The 18,383-nt window shown below is 31.6% G+C and overlaps 2 protein-coding genes across 2 annotated transcripts; one reads left to right on the top strand and one right to left on the bottom strand.

The window, feature by feature from the left end:
* The first annotated feature begins 6 nt into the window (after positions 1-6).
* On the top strand, positions 7-1,756 carry LOC130504994 (uncharacterized). The gene is made up of 7 exons (XM_056999601.1): positions 7-224; positions 327-398; positions 501-565; positions 681-834; positions 918-1,013; positions 1,111-1,200; positions 1,285-1,756. The coding sequence occupies exons 1-7, from the start codon at positions 93-95 to the stop codon at positions 1,432-1,434; spliced, it is 759 nt and encodes a 252-aa protein (XP_056855581.1). The 5' UTR covers positions 7-92; the 3' UTR covers positions 1,435-1,756.
* A 2,269-nt stretch (positions 1,757-4,025) lies between these two features.
* Positions 4,026-5,912, bottom strand: LOC130504995 (transcription factor MYB96-like). Its single transcript, XM_056999602.1, has 3 exons — positions 5,562-5,912; positions 5,170-5,299; positions 4,026-5,068 (listed from the first exon to the last, which is right to left on the bottom strand). The coding sequence occupies exons 1-3, from the start codon at positions 5,692-5,694 to the stop codon at positions 4,285-4,287; spliced, it is 1,047 nt and encodes a 348-aa protein (XP_056855582.1). The 5' UTR covers positions 5,695-5,912; the 3' UTR covers positions 4,026-4,284.
* Positions 5,913-18,383: the final 12,471 nt, after the last annotated feature.

The following is an 18,383-nucleotide window of genomic DNA, read 5'->3' as shown; positions in this document are numbered from 1 at the left end:
AATCTTCTGGAGAAAGTTCCAGAGGTCAAGGCACCACAATCATTTCTTCTACTACGACTACTACTATTACTAAATCTGTGGATGATAAAACTATGCAAGTAGAAGAGCTTGATGTCGTTGACGAAGAGGAACCGCTTATCCAATCAGCTGAATGCCGTATATGCCAAGATGAGGATTCTGTTAAGAACCTCGAGTCTCCCTGTTCTTGTAGCGGCAGCTTGAAGGTGACTTATCTTTGTGTGAATTCTATTTATCTTTTCTTTTGATACCAAAAAAAGAAAAAAACTGATTTTGTTTTGGTTATTCTATCGTTTGTGTGTGAACAGTATGCACATCGGAAGTGTGTTCAGCGTTGGTGTAATGAGAAAGGTGACACTATCTGTGAAATATGCCACAAGGTAAATCATTTGACATATGTATAATCATCTTCATTTTTTTGGTTTTTATGTTGTATTATATATTTGACCATAGTTTCTTCTTCTACCCTTTGATGGAAACAGTCTTATCAACCTGGCTACACCGCTCCACCACCTCCTCCCGCTGAAGATACTGTTATCGATATCGGGTATGTCTCTTTTATATAAGTTTCCTATATAGCAAAACACACATTATTTATTTCATTCGAAGTCACGTTACTCGTGTTACATTATTAATTTTGTATGTGTGTGTGTTATCTGCAGTGAAGATTGGGCCAATGGTGTTCCCTTAGACTTCAACGACCCTCGCATTTTTGCAATGGCGGCTGCAGAACGCCGTTTCTTTGATCCGGACTATGACGAGTATGCTGATTCTAACTCTAGCGGTGCTGCTTTCCTTCGCTCCGCTGCTCTTATCGTAAAGTCCCACTTTTATAGCTTTTTTTTTTATCTTTATTGAGATGGAAAACGTTACTTAAACAGTTAAAAATAATGACACAGTTAATGGCGCTTTTATTGCTGCGACACGCCATGAACCTTTCAAACAACAACAACTCAGACAACGAAGAAGAAGATGATCCATCAGCTTTCTTCTTTGTAACCGATAGTCCCTTTTTACATGATCACCACACTTTGGTTTCTTGTGATAACACCTTAACTGTTTTGTTTTGTTTTGTTTTGTATTCCTTGCCAGCTTTTCATGCTCCGTGCTGCCGCTTTTCTCCTCCCTTGTTACATAATGGCTTGGGCCATCAGTATCTTACAACGCCGAAGACAAAGACAGGTAAAACTATATCTTTGCATAAACACTCACACATACATGAATCTAAGGTTATGTATACTCATGTTTTGTGTTTGTGGATACCAGGAAGCGGCAGCTCTGGCCGCTGCAGAAGTTGCGTTTATGCTACACAACGGGGCTGGCGGTGGAGGACAACGAAGAGGAGGATTGCACTTTGCTGTAGCACCCGAGCTGATACCGAATCCACAACACCAGCCTGAAGCCTCACCACAATGATTATATATATCCCTGAGTACCGGTTAAAGAATCCAAAGTATCATCATTATCCACGACTTTGGTCTCTTCTCTCTTCTCTCTCTCTCTCTCTCTCTCTCTCTCTCTCTCTCTCTCTCACTGTTTGTAGTAGCTGTTTGTTGTTTATGGGTTTATTCCTATGAGCAAAAACACAGAAACTGAGTAAAACAAAATACGGGAAGTCTCTCTGTCTTATGTTCTTACAGACGAGAAAATAAAGCTTCTTGATATGCTTATGTGTATATACTTATACTTGAGAAATTACCAACGATCTTAAGAAGATATTCAACATATATATTCGCTATACTGTGCTACTTGGATCGCATTGACCATTGCTAGAATCTGTTGTGCTCTTTTTAGCTTATATTTTGGGGGCTTGAAACAAAATAGAAATAGGGGTCGATATATATACAGCACAAGAATGGTAGAGAAACAAATTCGTAATAAATAATCAATATGAACTTTATATAATCACTTTTTGGTTGACAACTTTATATAATCGCTAATTTATTTTTATATATAATATATTTGAAATTTTGCTTGTTGGAAGCCAATAGAAATTGATGCTCTTAGCAAATGTTTCACTTAGTTCGAGGCCGGCCCTGTACGAGTGATAGCTAGATTCAGGTCTCCTTTGTTCATATGGTTTTGTAAAAGCCTCTCTTATAATTGTAAACACACAATTTCATCTCCAACCATTTCTCTACACGACAAATCAATCGCATATAAGCCATCTCCAGTACGAATTTGAGTGATGACTAAGTGGTAAGATACGGCACAATTACATTTTAACAACCAGCTAATGTTGCTTCTAGTGAACGTCGGGTGGTTGATCTGTGCCTATGAAGCCGCGTTCATCGGTTTCGCCCATGTTATTTGAAGCTTCAATCGTTCCTTTTTGCATAAACGCTCGTAATGTTTATAGTAAATAATCATTACACGTTTTTGTCTATATTTTAGTAAGTTTTTTCAGAAACATCATGAGTTCGTTGGTCACTGTTTTCACAGCCACAAGTCAAGCCCTTCACATGTTAGCATTTAATACTCTTTTCTCTTAACTTTTTTTTTGTTTTACATAATTATTTTTTATTTATATATTTTCAAAGTTCTTTCCACCACTAGATTTTTGCCCCCATATTTATTGTACGCATGCCGCATTCCGCATACGTATTAGACATGTCTACGCGTACATATCTTCCCATTTGCTTTTGATTTTTCTGTTCCCTTAATCCTATTAACACGCCCCCTAAATTAGGTGGGTTTCAAATCGGATGTTAACACAATCGCGTCAATACAATATCATAAATCATAACTTATGTGGGTTTGTTTGATTATATATATTTATCACACTTTCATTTCAACATTGTTTGTCGGATGCTGGATTATATGAAGAAAAAGAATCCAAACGCTCCATTTTTTTTTATTTAGAATATGATTAACTTTGGTTTCTTAACTCAGATTTATTAGATTCGGATAATAGATCGTTCTTAGCTTTTCTTAGATTTTAATTAAGAAAAGTTAAAAACCGTATTTTATATAAGAGATATACGAATCGTCTCTTAACCAAAAAATATATAAAAAAATATCAAATAATGAGTTAAGAATCCCGATTAAAAAAACGGGATTAATCATGTCCTTAGTCCTTACCTATTTAAAAAAAAAGAAGCAAGTATTTAAAATACGTGAACAAAACCTTCATAATAAACTCCCAAAACGTTCCTACCAATATTCTTGAAGCCCTTCTAAATGTTCCAAAATCAATATTGCGGGTTTTCCCTTTAAAAATGATTTTTATACTAAATAAAACAAAACCAAAAAAAATTATTGAAATCGCCTGATTTCTTAGGTAGATGAATAAAGTTTATGTCAATTGCAAATCTACATTGTCACGTCTTAAGTCGTCAAGACATTATCACAATTATAATACGAAAATAAAAATAATTAAATGTATTAATAGTGGTTGAATAAATCCAGTAGGTAGACTCTTTTATATTACTAACAATTAATGACATTTTGTCTTCAGTGATTATGATTGATTTGAAAGGGGAAATTTGATAAGTATGCTGTTTGATTTCTTTCATATATTTATTTACAAGAAGAGAAACTGAGTTGACAAAACATAATCTCATTTTGAAGATAGAAGTGACTTAGTAATTTTTTTTTTTAATTTTCAGTTTGAAAACCCATTATTGGATCTAAACCAAAAATTAGAAAAAAATATTAATGCTTCAAAAGTTGATTAATATCAAAATCAAACAGAATGAAACCAATATACTGGTGCTAACTTTTATATATTATGTATTTTTCAAAAATTCAGCCAATTTATTATTGTATTTCAAATAACAGGTAAAAAGAAAATTAATCAAATGAAAGCTAAACCTTAAATCAGATTGAACAATCTCAAATAAATACATGTTAAATTTTGTAAAGAATGCTTCTAATTTTCAAAGCAGTATTTTGGTTTAAACTTTAAACGCTAGATTTCCCTTTGCTGAGAAGCAATAAGAGAACGGATTATATACAACGATGATTTCTTGCGTTGGATATATCTGTGCAAAACAGTCATAACCATATGCGCCACAAAGTACGAACACATTGAATTAATAAAGATGATAACCCATTTGTGTTACGTTCAGAAGCATACAATTTAAAAGCATAAAAAAAGGATTATATCACCAAAAGAGAAAAAGAGTGTTGTATAGCTAAAAGCTACTAAAGACTCTAAAGCCCTGATGCAATAATAAGGATGGATATATTATAGGTTATAACTCTATAATATTTGTTATAACTCATAACTAATTAAGCCCTCAAACTATTCCACTTGATTTCGTTCTAGAACATCGCTTCTTGTCCTAACGACATACCAACCATGTTCTCATCAAATAACCATTTCTCCAACAAAGACAAAGATCCTTGCGATATCAAACCAGAATCTTGGTCCATTGTTTTTGCAGGTTTTCTCTCTTGGTCATGGAAGAACCTTGTCTCCTGAGTCAAATTTTGAGTTTCTTCCATGAAATTGAAGCTAAAGAAAGATTGTTCAAACCCCTCTCCACCTTCTTCGGAAGTTGCTGAAGCAAGTGGTCCGGTCTCTGAAACAGTTGATGAGGATGTTAAGGTTAATGGTTTTGGTGTGTCTTTCATGAAATCTTGAAGCAACCGAGCGATGTTCTCAGCACTTGACGCATATACCCCTGATTGGTATGGATTAGTTGCGTTGCTTGTAGTGGTGGTTGTGGTAGAGGAAGAAGAAGAGGATGGATCATAGCAACGGTCAAGTAGAGCTGATGAGAAGCTAGGGGTGTTTTGTGGTATGATTACTGGTGTTGACAATGATGATGGAGAAAGTGTTGATGATGTTTTTTTGTCTAAAGACAAAGCCTCACAAAGAGCTTGCTTTGCCATGCTGATATCTGTCTGGAGTCTTCTCTCCCATTGACCTTTGTTTGAGCTTTGATGCTGCTTTTGTGAAATAGTGGTTGATGAAGTGAATCCATCATTATCTTCTCCACCAGATTCATTGATCTTCTTGAGCTTCTTCTTCAAGTGAGTGTTCCAATAGTTCTTTATATCATTATCTGTCCTTTCTGGAAGGTATGATGCTATGGCTGCCCATCTATACACAAAGAAACGTATGTTTAGATCTTATTCTATAGATATACCCAACTAGAAGGGGTAGCCTTTGTGGTTAAATATAGATCATGTGCATGCATATACCTGTTGCCTAAAAGCGCTTGAAGATGAACAATCATCTTCTCTTCATGCTCAGTAAAATTTCCACGCTTAATACCGGGTCGAAGATAATTTGTCCATCTCAATCTGCAGCTCTTGCTACATCTCCTTAGACCTAAAACACCAAAAATAAAATGATTTTAATTAATCCGATAAAAACAAGGAAAAAGGGATACAGTTGTAATCAGAGATGTGTGGACGAAAGGGTCGGTGAAATAACTTAGGCTATTTAATTTTCTCATCTTTAATGATCATACCAACCAAGGCACAGAAAAATAGTAGAAATCATAAACCCTTAAATAAAATTCAGAAAAAGAAAGGAATAATAGTACAATCAAACAGGCTAATTAACTACTAATTGATTCACAAAGACTAACCTGTGTTCGTTGGAACAGATCTCCAGTTTCCAGGACCATGTTCTTGAATGTAAGAAACTAAGATGATGTCTTCCTCTGGTGTCCATGGCCCTTTCTTCACTCCATTCTTTTCGCAACAAGGTGGTCTTCCCATTTTTTATCCTTCCAGTATGAAAGTATACTGTTTAGGGCAAGAGATTCGACCCTTTAAAAGAGTTATGATTAGATATTAGAACAAAAACAAATATTTGTGGAGTTTTTCTCAAAAGCTTTTCAAAATTGTGAGTATTAAGACAAAGAAAGTCCAAACGGGTTTGGTTTTATCTGAAGAAGTGGAGAGAGATATTGGTTATATTTATAGAAAAAATTAGTAAGATAGATGAGAGAGAGGGCAAAGAGAGCAAAATACGAGTTAATTAGTAGTAGTAACTAGTAAGTGATTATTAGTGTTCCAAAAAAAAAGTAGCAAGTGATTTTAAAATTAATGGAATGAAAAGCAGCAATAATGAAGGGCTGGCTTTGGCTTTTGCTTTCAAAGAGTCAACATGTACAGCAAAATGCATTTACTCCCTTTCTCTCCAAAGTCAGCCTCCTTCTATCTCTCTCTCTTTCTATGAACTTACAAGGTTTCAAACCCAAATATCTGTTTTGACGTTTGCATTTGCTATTTAAAAAAAAAATCTTAAAATGTAATAATATTTTGATGTTTGAAACTCAAAAATGTTATTTGATTACTATTTGCGTTTTTGTTTACATTTCTAAAATAATTTTGTATAAGAGTGAAAATATTAATTATGTTTTCTTACGATAAAGTAACATAATTTACTAGTATAAAACTTATTAACACACAAAAACAACCGGCTCCCTGGACCATGCAACTTATATTAATCTCGATCGATTTTACGTAATCTATCATCAATATCAATATATGAAAAAAAGATTGAAACGAATATGTTCTAACTATTTTTAAACCATTGAGATCGAAATCCTCTACACGTACATTTATTTTTGCAGAGGATCGGCGGAATTTTGACAAGTATACTGTATACATAATACATAGATACATTATATACATGTATACGCTGATATGGATATCACATTCATGCATGTGTCCGGTATGTATATGAAAACATATCAGCTTGGTCATTCAAAACCGTGTGGTGCTGATAAATGCATGATATATGAGGTAAAGGAGGTGGCGCCGAAAGAAGACAAGGAGAGGAAAAAGCTAATATTTCGATATAACGAAGTTCGTATAAACAGTACTGTAGCTTATAATAGAGGTTGTTTGGTTTATTAAATAGATTCTATGGATTTATTACTATGACGAACCCATAATGCCGCCTCTGGCTGAAATTATTTTCCGTTTGATCGACAAGCATAACATAACTATTTGATTTTCTTGTTTCAAATTTTTGATTTAGAGCATCTCCATGCAGTTTATATAAGTTTATAAAATAACATTTATAAATAAATCTACTCCAATACATTTATATATTTTTTTTCAAGAAAACATATACTTTTTATTTCAAATAGCTTTTATTTTATAAGAATATATTAAACTAGATTTCAGTTCTACTCTGAAATATCTCTATTTTAGAGAAAAAATAACATAAAAATACATCGAAGATGATTTTAGAAAGAACTCTTTGATACTACTTTAGTCAAAAAAAAAAACTTTTTGATACTACATATAAACAATTAACTAAAGTGATATTGCACAAGAAAAATAAAAAATGTGATTTTTTTTTTGCTAGCTGATACATATATCACTTTCCAATCTTTTACAATTGAGAATTACCTTGATATAAAAAAAACATAGCTGCACTGCCTAAAATGTTTTAACATAGTCCACGATTTGAATCGAAAACATGTAGCCAGCATAAAAGAATACATCTATATATACGGATATACATTTAATTATCCTAATTTTTTAAAAAATCATCTATTTCCAAATTTTAGCAACTTACACCAGTAACACCACGCAGCCCTAATTTAATGTCACCTCCCTTATTGTGAATACATCCATTGAATTGTCGACCCATCAAATGTCCATAATTTATGGGGTAATATATATTTATGGCGTTTTTTTGTTGTTATTATTATGTCCAACTTATTAGGTTTGAGAAAATTCTCATTTAAAATTTATTGGTAAGTTCACTAGCAAATAAACTACTGGAGCAAACCTCCAAATCAAATGGTTCTGTACAATACATTGTTTTACACACAACTGTAGTTAAGTCTGTAACTGAATCCTAAGATCAAGTAGATTTGCTCGTCGCTATTTGACTTTTTATATTCATACTCGTATTAACTCCCAGCGTAAAGTTATACGGAGATCAGTGCACCTCATCTTTAAATTTAAACCAACTTGAGAAATAAGTATGACTCGTAAAAATGTCTAGCACAACATATTTCCGGCTTGCTATATAATAATACGATAATCTTCAACTCACGCTTTACCCAATAACCTTTTAATTGCATCATGAATAGTTTATTACTCATACTGTATTTTTATATATACTAGTGTCCTTACCAAGTGAAGTTAATTAACGCGTTTTCTAATTAAATTTTTCGAAAAGACGACTATATTAGGGAAAACATTTTGTTTTACAAAAAGCTAGAACCTAAACTATCTGAAATTTTTATATACATCGATCTATGATCTAAACGTTGATAGAAAAAGTAAGAAAATGTTTTGGTAAATTGAAATCTTTACAAGAAACAAGAGGAATGTTGCGACGCACGTCGTGGATGTGTGCATGCATTGAGCTTCTAAAATTATTATTCCTACCGACATGCATTGAGTTTCTAAAATGAATAGAAAAATATATTCACATATTTCTTTATATATTCACTTTGTACTAAGTTATGAAATAATACTTTCCGAAAAAAGGTTAGGGTGCTTTTAAAAAAAAAAAGTTAGGGTGAAAAATCCCATAAACACCATCCTTCGGGATGTACCCGCCCATACCTTCTTATTTACTCATCTTCGGGGTTCTTCGCATATTAACTTTACCTTGACTATATGCCACATAGATACCTACTTATGCAGTACTGTATTTTATCAATATCTATTATTTTATGGGACTGTACTAACTTATAAATGCACAATTTATCGAGTTTCTTTTATACATAGTAGAAAGAGTAATGGAAAATACTAGTTTTTGGTTACCGCCATAATTTTCTTATGCCTTTCCGTTTGCTTGTAAATAGTAAAAGTATAAAAGGTTCAGACTAGAGTTAAGTAAAAAAATAGGTTTCTTCCGAAGAAAGGTTTAAAAGGGAATGTATTATGAACTTTTGATACTATCGATATATCGAGAAACAGTACCGACAAAAACCCACCCAAGAAAGGTTTTTACGGAGATTAAAATTTTTGTATTATTGATTAGTATATTCCTATTAATATATAATTAATTAAATAATAATGATTTTGATAAAAAAATATTATTTATTCAAAAAAATAAAATTAGATTTAATGTACAAAATTATATTAGATTATAAAATGACATTTATTTTGAAACAAAATAAAAAATATAAAATGACATTTATTATGAAACAGTGAGAATACTATATTTATTATATCATTATTATTCATTTTGTTTCATATAAGTGTCATTTTAACATTTTTTCTTATTACACAAAAATATTATTTTATAATTCTAATGTAGATTATACTTATTTTCAACTGAAAATTAATTGTAAGCTGAATTGACTTTATAAATAATTTTATTTATCTCAAATATTATTAGTCATAAAATATAATTAATAATAATTTACATATATTTCAATTTTTTTTAATCTGCGTGATAAATGTCAAAGTGATATTTTATTCAGAAACGGACAAGTATATATCAATCCAGAATTTAATTTATAATAAATTAGTCAACTTACTTAATATGCTACTATTCACTTGTTCGAGCTTGAAAATTTGTCTTGTTTTCTTAACTAATTGAAATTTGTCCTGTTTGTTTTATCTACAATTAGTTTGTCAGTTCCTGCGACGTTTCCTATAGTTCTAGAAGGTTAATATTCGATATATATATTGAACAAGTCAACGACTACCGTCGTCTTTTGGATGTAGACAAATTTTAGATCATACATTATTTTATAACGCTATCTAACTAAATAATTGGTAGGTTTTTTAGGGTTTAAAATATCAACACAAAAACTTAGGGTTTAATATTTTAATCCCAAGATTCAGGGCATCTCCAACCCAACTCCATTTTTAACTCCAAAATGGAATAAAAGTGATTATGGAGTAACATATGCTCCAATCCAACTTCATATCTCACTCCATTTTGAAGTTTACTCCAAAAATGGAGTAATCTATTTTTTGTTTGTTTATGACTCCATTATGGAGTTAAAAATGGAGTAGGGTTGGAACAATTTTACTTCATATTCACTTTTACTCCATTTTGGAGGAAAAAATGGAGTTTTACATTGGAGATGCTCTTAAAGATAATATGAGTGTAGTGGCTCGTGCCAGCATTTAAAAAGAAAATTCAGGAAAGTTCTTTTAAAATAATCAATCGGCCAAAATAACCGTGAGCAGCTAATATACTCCATAAAGTTTTTTTTTTTCTTTTCCAGAGTATTGGACCCATCGTCTACTGATGGAACGATGATTGATACTTCATCAGTGGCATTACGGTGATCTTGCAGATGTATCTCTCAGGAACAAAGATTGCCAAATTTTTGCCAAAATAAAATTTCCAGTTTTTGTTGTTCTTTCAATAACACTAGCATTCATATAAAACAAAAGTAAAATTGTCCAAGTACCGATTAATTCAATTACCAATAAAAAGACTCTTACATAAGCATAATTAGCATTAGTGTACGATCCACTTTTGAATACCAGTAACCATACTTTTGATTGTTCCGGTACGTGCTTAATTATTTCTATTTTATGGAATTGTGACAGGTTACCTTTATAGGAAATACTCCCTCCGTTTCTTAAAAAGTGTCGTTGTGACATTTTTCACACAGATTAAGAAAGTTGTTGAAATATATGTAAGTTGTAATTAATTATACCTCTTTGACCAATAGTATTTTAGATAAATAAAATTATTTATAAAATCAATGCAGTTTGCAATTAATTTTCAGCTGAAAGTTAATATAATTATATTGGAATTGTAAAGTGACACTCTTTGTGTAACAAGAAAATGAGCTCAGAGTTACACTTATTATGAAACAAAGGGAGTAGATCTAAAAGATTGAGAAAGATTTAATGTGTATCACTAATCAGAATGACACATAATGGCCACCCATTTTGGGAGCTGGAAAATTTGCTCTAAGCGTCATTAACTACATGACCTTAGTAATTTTGACTCATTCAAAAGGTAAGGCAAACACAAATCTATGAAAAGTAGGAGTATCAGAGTATTTCCAATATACATTTTTATATTTTTTTCTAAAATAGAGATCTTTATTATAAAAATGGATTTGCTCAAATGTATGTTTATATAATAGAGTTTTTCTATTTTAGAAAAAAATTTAGAAGAATCTTACTTTTTGCCTTTATATTTTTTAAAAAATATTTTCTCTTATAAATAGATGAACTCTATTATACAGACATATATTAAAATAAATTCATCTCTATAATAATAAAAAAAATATTTTACAAGAAAATATAGAGATAAAAATAAAGATGGATTGAAAATGGTCTTATACACTTTCCAATCCAACTTGTATCATCTGATTTTAAAATGGCACGGATCTGATGACAAAAAAAGGCACGGATCTCCAGTGTTAAGATTGCGTAAGTCAAAATCATTAATGATTTTTTGGCAATTCAGACTTAAACCTTCTGAATTACTATATAGGCATAGGTTAGATATTTTGGCTAAGATACATATAAATTAAATTCTAATACGATGAAGGCTTTCGAATTCCGAGTTAAAGGTAGGTAAACATAATAACTCCGATAAGGAACTTCTATATTGTGATTGGATATACCTTTTTCTGTTCATATCCTGATTGGAGACTTTACAAATCCCAAACTGCGGTTGCAGTCACTTCTGAATAAATAATGTGTCTAGTGTTTAAATTGATTTTACTGGACTCAGATCTTAATATATACTCTTTCCGTTTCATAATATAAGATTTTTGCTTGAATGCACAATAATTAAGAAACTTACTTTTTAGAATATAATATCATTAAATAGTATAAAATAAAAATAAATTATCCAATCATAAATAATGTAGTAAACTACTATTGGATAACCAATTTTCAATAAAGTTAAAGTATTTTAAAAGTATCAAAACATCTTATATTTTGAAACATCAAAAAATTTCTAAAACATCTTATATTGTGGAATAGAGGGAATAGTATTCATTTAACAAACTGTGGTTGCACTCAGCTACTGTGGATGCGCAACCAATTGAGCAAAAAAAAAGTTGAATATTTTAACTGTAAATAAAGTTGGGTGCAAAATACATACTAAAACATGTCATACTGTAGATTCATTATTGATTGCTTAATTCACTGTCTTGAGGGATGCTTTATGCTTAAATATGCATGATCAATTATTTGTTTTAGGCAAAAAATAAGTTAAAAACTAAAATCGCAATTTACTTGTTAATAAACAATGTGATAACTTAAAGCCTACAATTATATTTTCCGATGTAGCAAACCTTTGAGACTATCAACGGCAGCTTATTAGTTGTCTCCATTATTGAGAACTTAAGACTTGCTGTATCTGAAATGTAAACATAACGTTTTGCTTATACATATATGCGTGTGTTTTGGTAAATAATAATATAACTTAATTAGTCTGGATTTTAAATCTCTAAGTACATATTTTTGGGGGACAAAATCTCTAAGTGCATATATGATACACCACTGTAATTATTTAGTTAAACAATTTGTTGTGTGTATGTATGACAACGAAGCTATACACATGGGGTTCTAACTATTGGATTTAGCTAAGCCACTAAGCCTATGCCAACATAAACTTATTCAATTGAAGAATGACTTTACGAATCGTAATCTGATCTACTAAATCTTATACCAACCTAAACATTTTGAATTGACATGTCTAAACCATATTTTGTGGTACATGACTACATGGTGTCCTTTTTTAGGTATTAGAAATCATCACATTCAAATTCCGATGTAGGCTCGTGAAGACTAACCACGTACGTCATTAGTATTGGTTATTGGTACGTACGCATTTTAAGGAAGAATCTACGCCGCGATCCAGATTGGTTCCGTTAGATTTTGAATCAGTATTTAAAGTATACGATACCTTAAAATATTAATAAAATAGGACGTAGCTAAAAATGTGAAAATGGCTAGTTTGTTGGTGCTTAAAATGAGAAAATCATCTAGTTTTTTTTTAAAAAACTTCCGGATCGAAAAAGACATGTTTCTGTGTACATCATTTAAATGGTAAGTGTCGAATTTAACGAAAAGAAAAGAATCAGGCCACCTCACATTCATAAATTGATTTATAGCAGTCTACAATGACACGATAATTAAATATTACTTTCTCCGTTTTGATATGGCGGTCATTACTGATCAAAAATTTTGTTTAAAAATAAATATCGTTTATAATTTTAATGCAAAAGCTATTGATTTTATATTTCAATCTATTTTTTATTAATTGAAAATTTGAAATGTCGAATTTAATAAAAAGAAAAGAATCAAGCCACCTCACATTCATACATTGATTTATAGCAGTCTATAATGACAATATTACTTCCTCCGTTTTGATTTAACAGTCATTATTGATCAAAATTTTTGTTTCAAAATAAGTATTGTTTTATAATTTTAATGCAAAAGCTATTGATTTTATATTTCAATCTATTTTTTTATTGATTGAAAATTTGAAATGTGGTTAGATATATTGGTAATGATGTTTTTATCCAGTAAATATATAAAACTAAATGTTCTTTTAACATGTGTATTCAATCTTAAAACGACAATTACAATGAAATAGAAGGAATATCAATTATATGCATAGTTAAAATGATTAAAGAACCATTTAGAAAACAATGACATCTTTTCTGAACACTTACATTCTTGGGACATAGTAATGTTGGTTAATCAGATTTAATCATCTGAAGCTAGCATATTGTGTTGGTAGTGTTGGATATTTTGGTTTTGGTAAAACGTTCAACTAATCATAGTGCAAATTAACATGATGAAGTTCACGCAAGTTAGCAATCAATACAACCTTCGTTCGAATACCAAATTAAGAGACCGCAAAATGTTTTTGATTAGTACTACACCAAACTTTCATAAACTGATATATATTGACACAAATATTCCGTTAAAAATCAATACCACGATAAGTCTGGATTGAGATTGACAAACACTATGAATTTAAATCAATGGACTCTCAGATATAGGTTGGCATGGATCAGATATTTCAGATTTTTAGAGATATTTGTGATCTGATATGTTTCGTCTGAATAATCAATTACTCTATTCGATTCGATCTGTATCCATCTGGAAAACTTTAGACTTTTGATCAGATATCCGATTCAATCACTTAAAATAAATAAAAAATTAGAAAATAAATAAAAAATCCAAAATATTATATAATAATAACAATATTTTATTACAAAAATATTTTTCTTTTACTTTCAAAACTTATAACAAATAATATAATTGATTTAAAAAAATACTATAAAACTGATATACAATATAATATTTATATAACTTATATATATATAATTTTTAAATATATGTAAAATATTTGCATACAATGGATCAGATTGGATATACATTCCTAAAAATATTATTTATGATTTGATTCATATTCATATTAGTATTTGTTTTATTTCGTAAAACTATGAATATTCGGATTTTTTTTGTTTGAATCAAACATATAACTAATCGAATCAAAATTTATAGGTATTTTGTCCATCCCTACTATTCCACCAATCATTATTTACACACCCAGCGATTGACAATTTGCACTATACCATCCCGCTTCAGTCGCCACGCAATCTATTGATATATGCAAGCATGAACGTGTACGGTACAGATTAGAACACTTTGCCTTCTCCGAATATGGAAAGCGAGGATCTTGGACAAAGACATGTTTTGCACAATACGACAGTCGACAGAACATAATACTCAAAAGAGTTAGGTATGTCAGGGGTCCCACCTTAAAAGCAATATTTTATCGTATTGCCACTCTATGTGGTCCCCCTTTCTAATTAGATCTATGCCACTTGTCATCGTATTGATGCGATCACTTTACGCTTCTCTACTCTTTGTACAAGATCGTGAAGGTTCACACGTATCGACCGTAGAACGATGATCACGACGATGATCTCTAAGGTACGAAATCTTTCAATTCGAATTTACTCGATACATAATGGGCGACGTTATTTTAAAATTTCATTTTTCAGATTTAATTTGATATACTAAATGTATTTTTTTACGCGAGTTACGAATTATTGGCGATTGAATTATTATGGAGAGGCATTTTGTATGGGACCATATGATGTGCATGTCATACGTGATAGAATTTTGAACGTGGCATGATACTAGAGGGGGTTCATAGTTGACTATATTTGCAGTTATGAGCTCGATGATTATAAGTCAATTTTCATTTGAATTTGTTCACATTATGTAGATACGTAGTTATTGGTTTTCAAGTTCCCGAAAAAGAGAATTCATAATATATTTTTCTTTTTGATAATCCAGAGGTTCCCTGCTTACGCAGATCATTCCTCTAGGCCCGGTCAGACAGCGGTCCACTTCACCCGGAAAGACTTAATCTGGGCTGAGGACAAGGCCCAACATCCAGTATCGCATTTTTTGGTGACAAGGAAGAGGTAGTTCCCCTCCACGAGGTTCGAACCCGTGAGTATGACCATTAGCCCTCAAAGTTCTTACCAAATGTGCTATCTCATCCCGTCATATATAGTACTATATTGCGCTGTGTAAAATACTCGTAGGGGTTTACTTTAAAATGAGTTGACGTACTTAGAGTTACCTATGGTTTTTTATATAGCGAATATGTTTTGATGGTATAAATGGTTATAAACCCTTTACATATTGGTTTTAAGTTTTCAACAATTGGTTTACATTACGTCGAGCTTCGAAGCACACTAACAAATACTCCCATACTTTCATTTTGTTGAAATACGAAAAATAGCTGTCTTGTATAATACACCTATAATAAAAACAGAGAACCAAAATTTGCCTTAATAGTTAGGAGAAGTTAGTTTGTTGCCTTATTCAGTGAGGATATGGTCGGACTCAATAAGGGTGCTAGGTTCGGCAATATATGATCCACTATCAAGACATAATAATGGGACCATATATATAGCTATAAGCCTATAATATAATCATATGCAAAACTTCGTACTTAAATAATTCATATTATGTGACAAGTCCATATAGATTTATAACAACAGCTTTATATATAAGTTAAAATCAATTAACGAGAAATTTCAATTTGGAGAATTTGTATTAACACACACGATTCATTGAAATTCAATAAGGCATAGGTGATCGTTTGAAAAATTCAGAAGCTAGTATAGTTAGTTAGAAGCTAAGTGCAAATTTAACTTCGAATTAAGAGATGCATGCATGTTGAGTGGAGTGGAGTAAGTTCGTCGAGAACCGCAAGCCCGCAAATTACGTATATCCATTTATCTTTTCATATTTTATTTGTCAGGACTCAAGAGTCGTTACAAATTACAATTTGTTGTTTATATGCGTTCTAAATATATATATATATATATATATATATGTATAGTTCCAAAGAAAACTAATGAAATCGAACGAATCTTTACTCTCATATATCACTCAAATGATGGTATTTTCTTAAGAAGTGTACAAATTCTAAAAATACATCTTTTTAAAAAACAGAAAGAGTATAATATATATACATACACACACATGCGTTTTTAGAACCCATGAGCAAGAAACCTCTCATTCGAGTGCTACAAAACATACATCATTTTGAAAGAGTAGTTCTAAAAACGTATATATAATTTTTAACTAATCAGAATTCAATGAACATAATTAATGTTTTTGAAATTTACAATTTGCTATTATTAAATACATTAAAAATATAAAATATGGATATTTTAGAAACATTTTTTTTTTCTAAACCATAGATCATTCTGAAACGAAGGAAGTATGTGTGTAAGTAATTGCAGGGTTCTAAGTTTTACGGGAAACCCAACCGAAAGTATCTAGCTTTAGATATTTTTGGTTAGATTTTTCGTAAATTTTAGAACTCCACAACTACTTACACACATATAATATATACATACACACATATATTTCTGAAGAGCAAAAACCCCATTAGGAATGCTCTTAGCAACTCTTTCGTGCATGGCCTATATATGTAGTGGACATCAATTGGTGTCGTTTTAGACCATCTCATTTCTAATGGAGGTTCTACCCATTGGAATTCTTTTGTTTTTAGAATTTTTAGATAATGTTCTATATTATTTAGTGGACGGTACAATTATACAACTATATACACATTTACAAATAATACATACACACATATTCATATTTATCGCCCAAATTTTAACAAGACAAAACCTACTCGGTAATAACTTCATACATAGTCTCTTCTATAAAATTGTTAACCTATTTAGGATTTTGAAAAACGTCTGATAAAATGCAAGTGATGATTTCTCCATATATTTCTTTCTGTTTCCAATGTCTTTTATAGTTTCTTTTGCATTCATTTCAATTATCTTATAATTTTCATCAAACGGAATAAGGTTGACAAGCAATCCAGACCCTAAGCAAAGGATCGAGGCTAAAATTGCCCAATAGTCATATGACATAATCATTTCAAATAATTAGTTTGATTGAACAAAGCAACATCTTATCTCAATAAAGATGAAGAAAAAAATGGAAGATTATTTATTTGGCACTAGTCAAGAAAAGGGAAGAGGATAAAAAGCATATTGAATGTGATAAATAAATTTTATCTAATAACGGAAACAAAAAACGTGATGGTAGGCAACATGGGGTCCAATTTTACAGACAAGAAAGATTGAAGGAGGAGGGGTGAGTAAGCAGTCGTTTTGCCAATCGGCCCATCTCGCCGCCAACTTGTCTGATTGATCTACACCCACGTCAAACTAAAAGCAATCCAACCCAACCTAAACCGAGATAAACCAAATTTCTCAAAATACAGCTAAACCAGAGTAAGTAGTCGTTTGACCAATCGGCCTATCGCCATAGCAACTTGTCTGAACTCTGAATGATCTACCCAACCCGAACCGAGATAAACCAAATTTCTCAAAATATAGCTAAACCAGATGGGCCCGCGGAACGAATCCGGGTTGAGCCCATTAATAAAAAGCCCAAAAATACGAAAACATGTTTCCTTGTCGTTGTGCGCCGCCTCGTGCTCTGTCTCTCTCTCTCTGAGTTGCTCATTTTCACAGGTTAGCTCTCCGATTGATAAACCCTAGATGTTCCGATTGATTTGCATAATTTGATCGGAACGAGCCAAGCTTTCAACTTTCTTTCTGATTCGTAATCCTTTGCGTTTACAGAAGAGGTTTTTTCTCAGGAAAAACAATGGCGGGTTGGCAGAGGAATCTACAGTTAATTCGTCAAGTTGCGAGAAGAGTGACGAACAGTAACGCTTCGAGAGCCAATTACTCTTCAGCTCGTAGTTTGGAATCCCCTTTCTCAAAAGGTGAATGCTTTTTTGCTCATTTGCTCCATCTGACTCCATATGTGTGATTTGTTGTGTTTGTGTTTCAGGTTACTTGCAGGGTCTGTTGAGACCAACCTACACCTCAACACCACTGCATCATTATCTACAGCAAGTGGTAATGCATTCGTGTTTCCTCTTTGCGCAGAGCGAGCTTGCATGAGCAGTTCCATATTTGAAC

This window comes from Raphanus sativus, unplaced genomic scaffold (genome assembly GCF_000801105.2).
Source record: "Raphanus sativus cultivar WK10039 unplaced genomic scaffold, ASM80110v3 Scaffold1932, whole genome shotgun sequence".
NCBI classification, from domain to species: domain Eukaryota; kingdom Viridiplantae; phylum Streptophyta; class Magnoliopsida; order Brassicales; family Brassicaceae; genus Raphanus; species Raphanus sativus.
The sequence above is the reverse complement of the archived record's forward strand: the minus strand, read 5'-3'. Positions and strand labels throughout refer to the sequence as shown.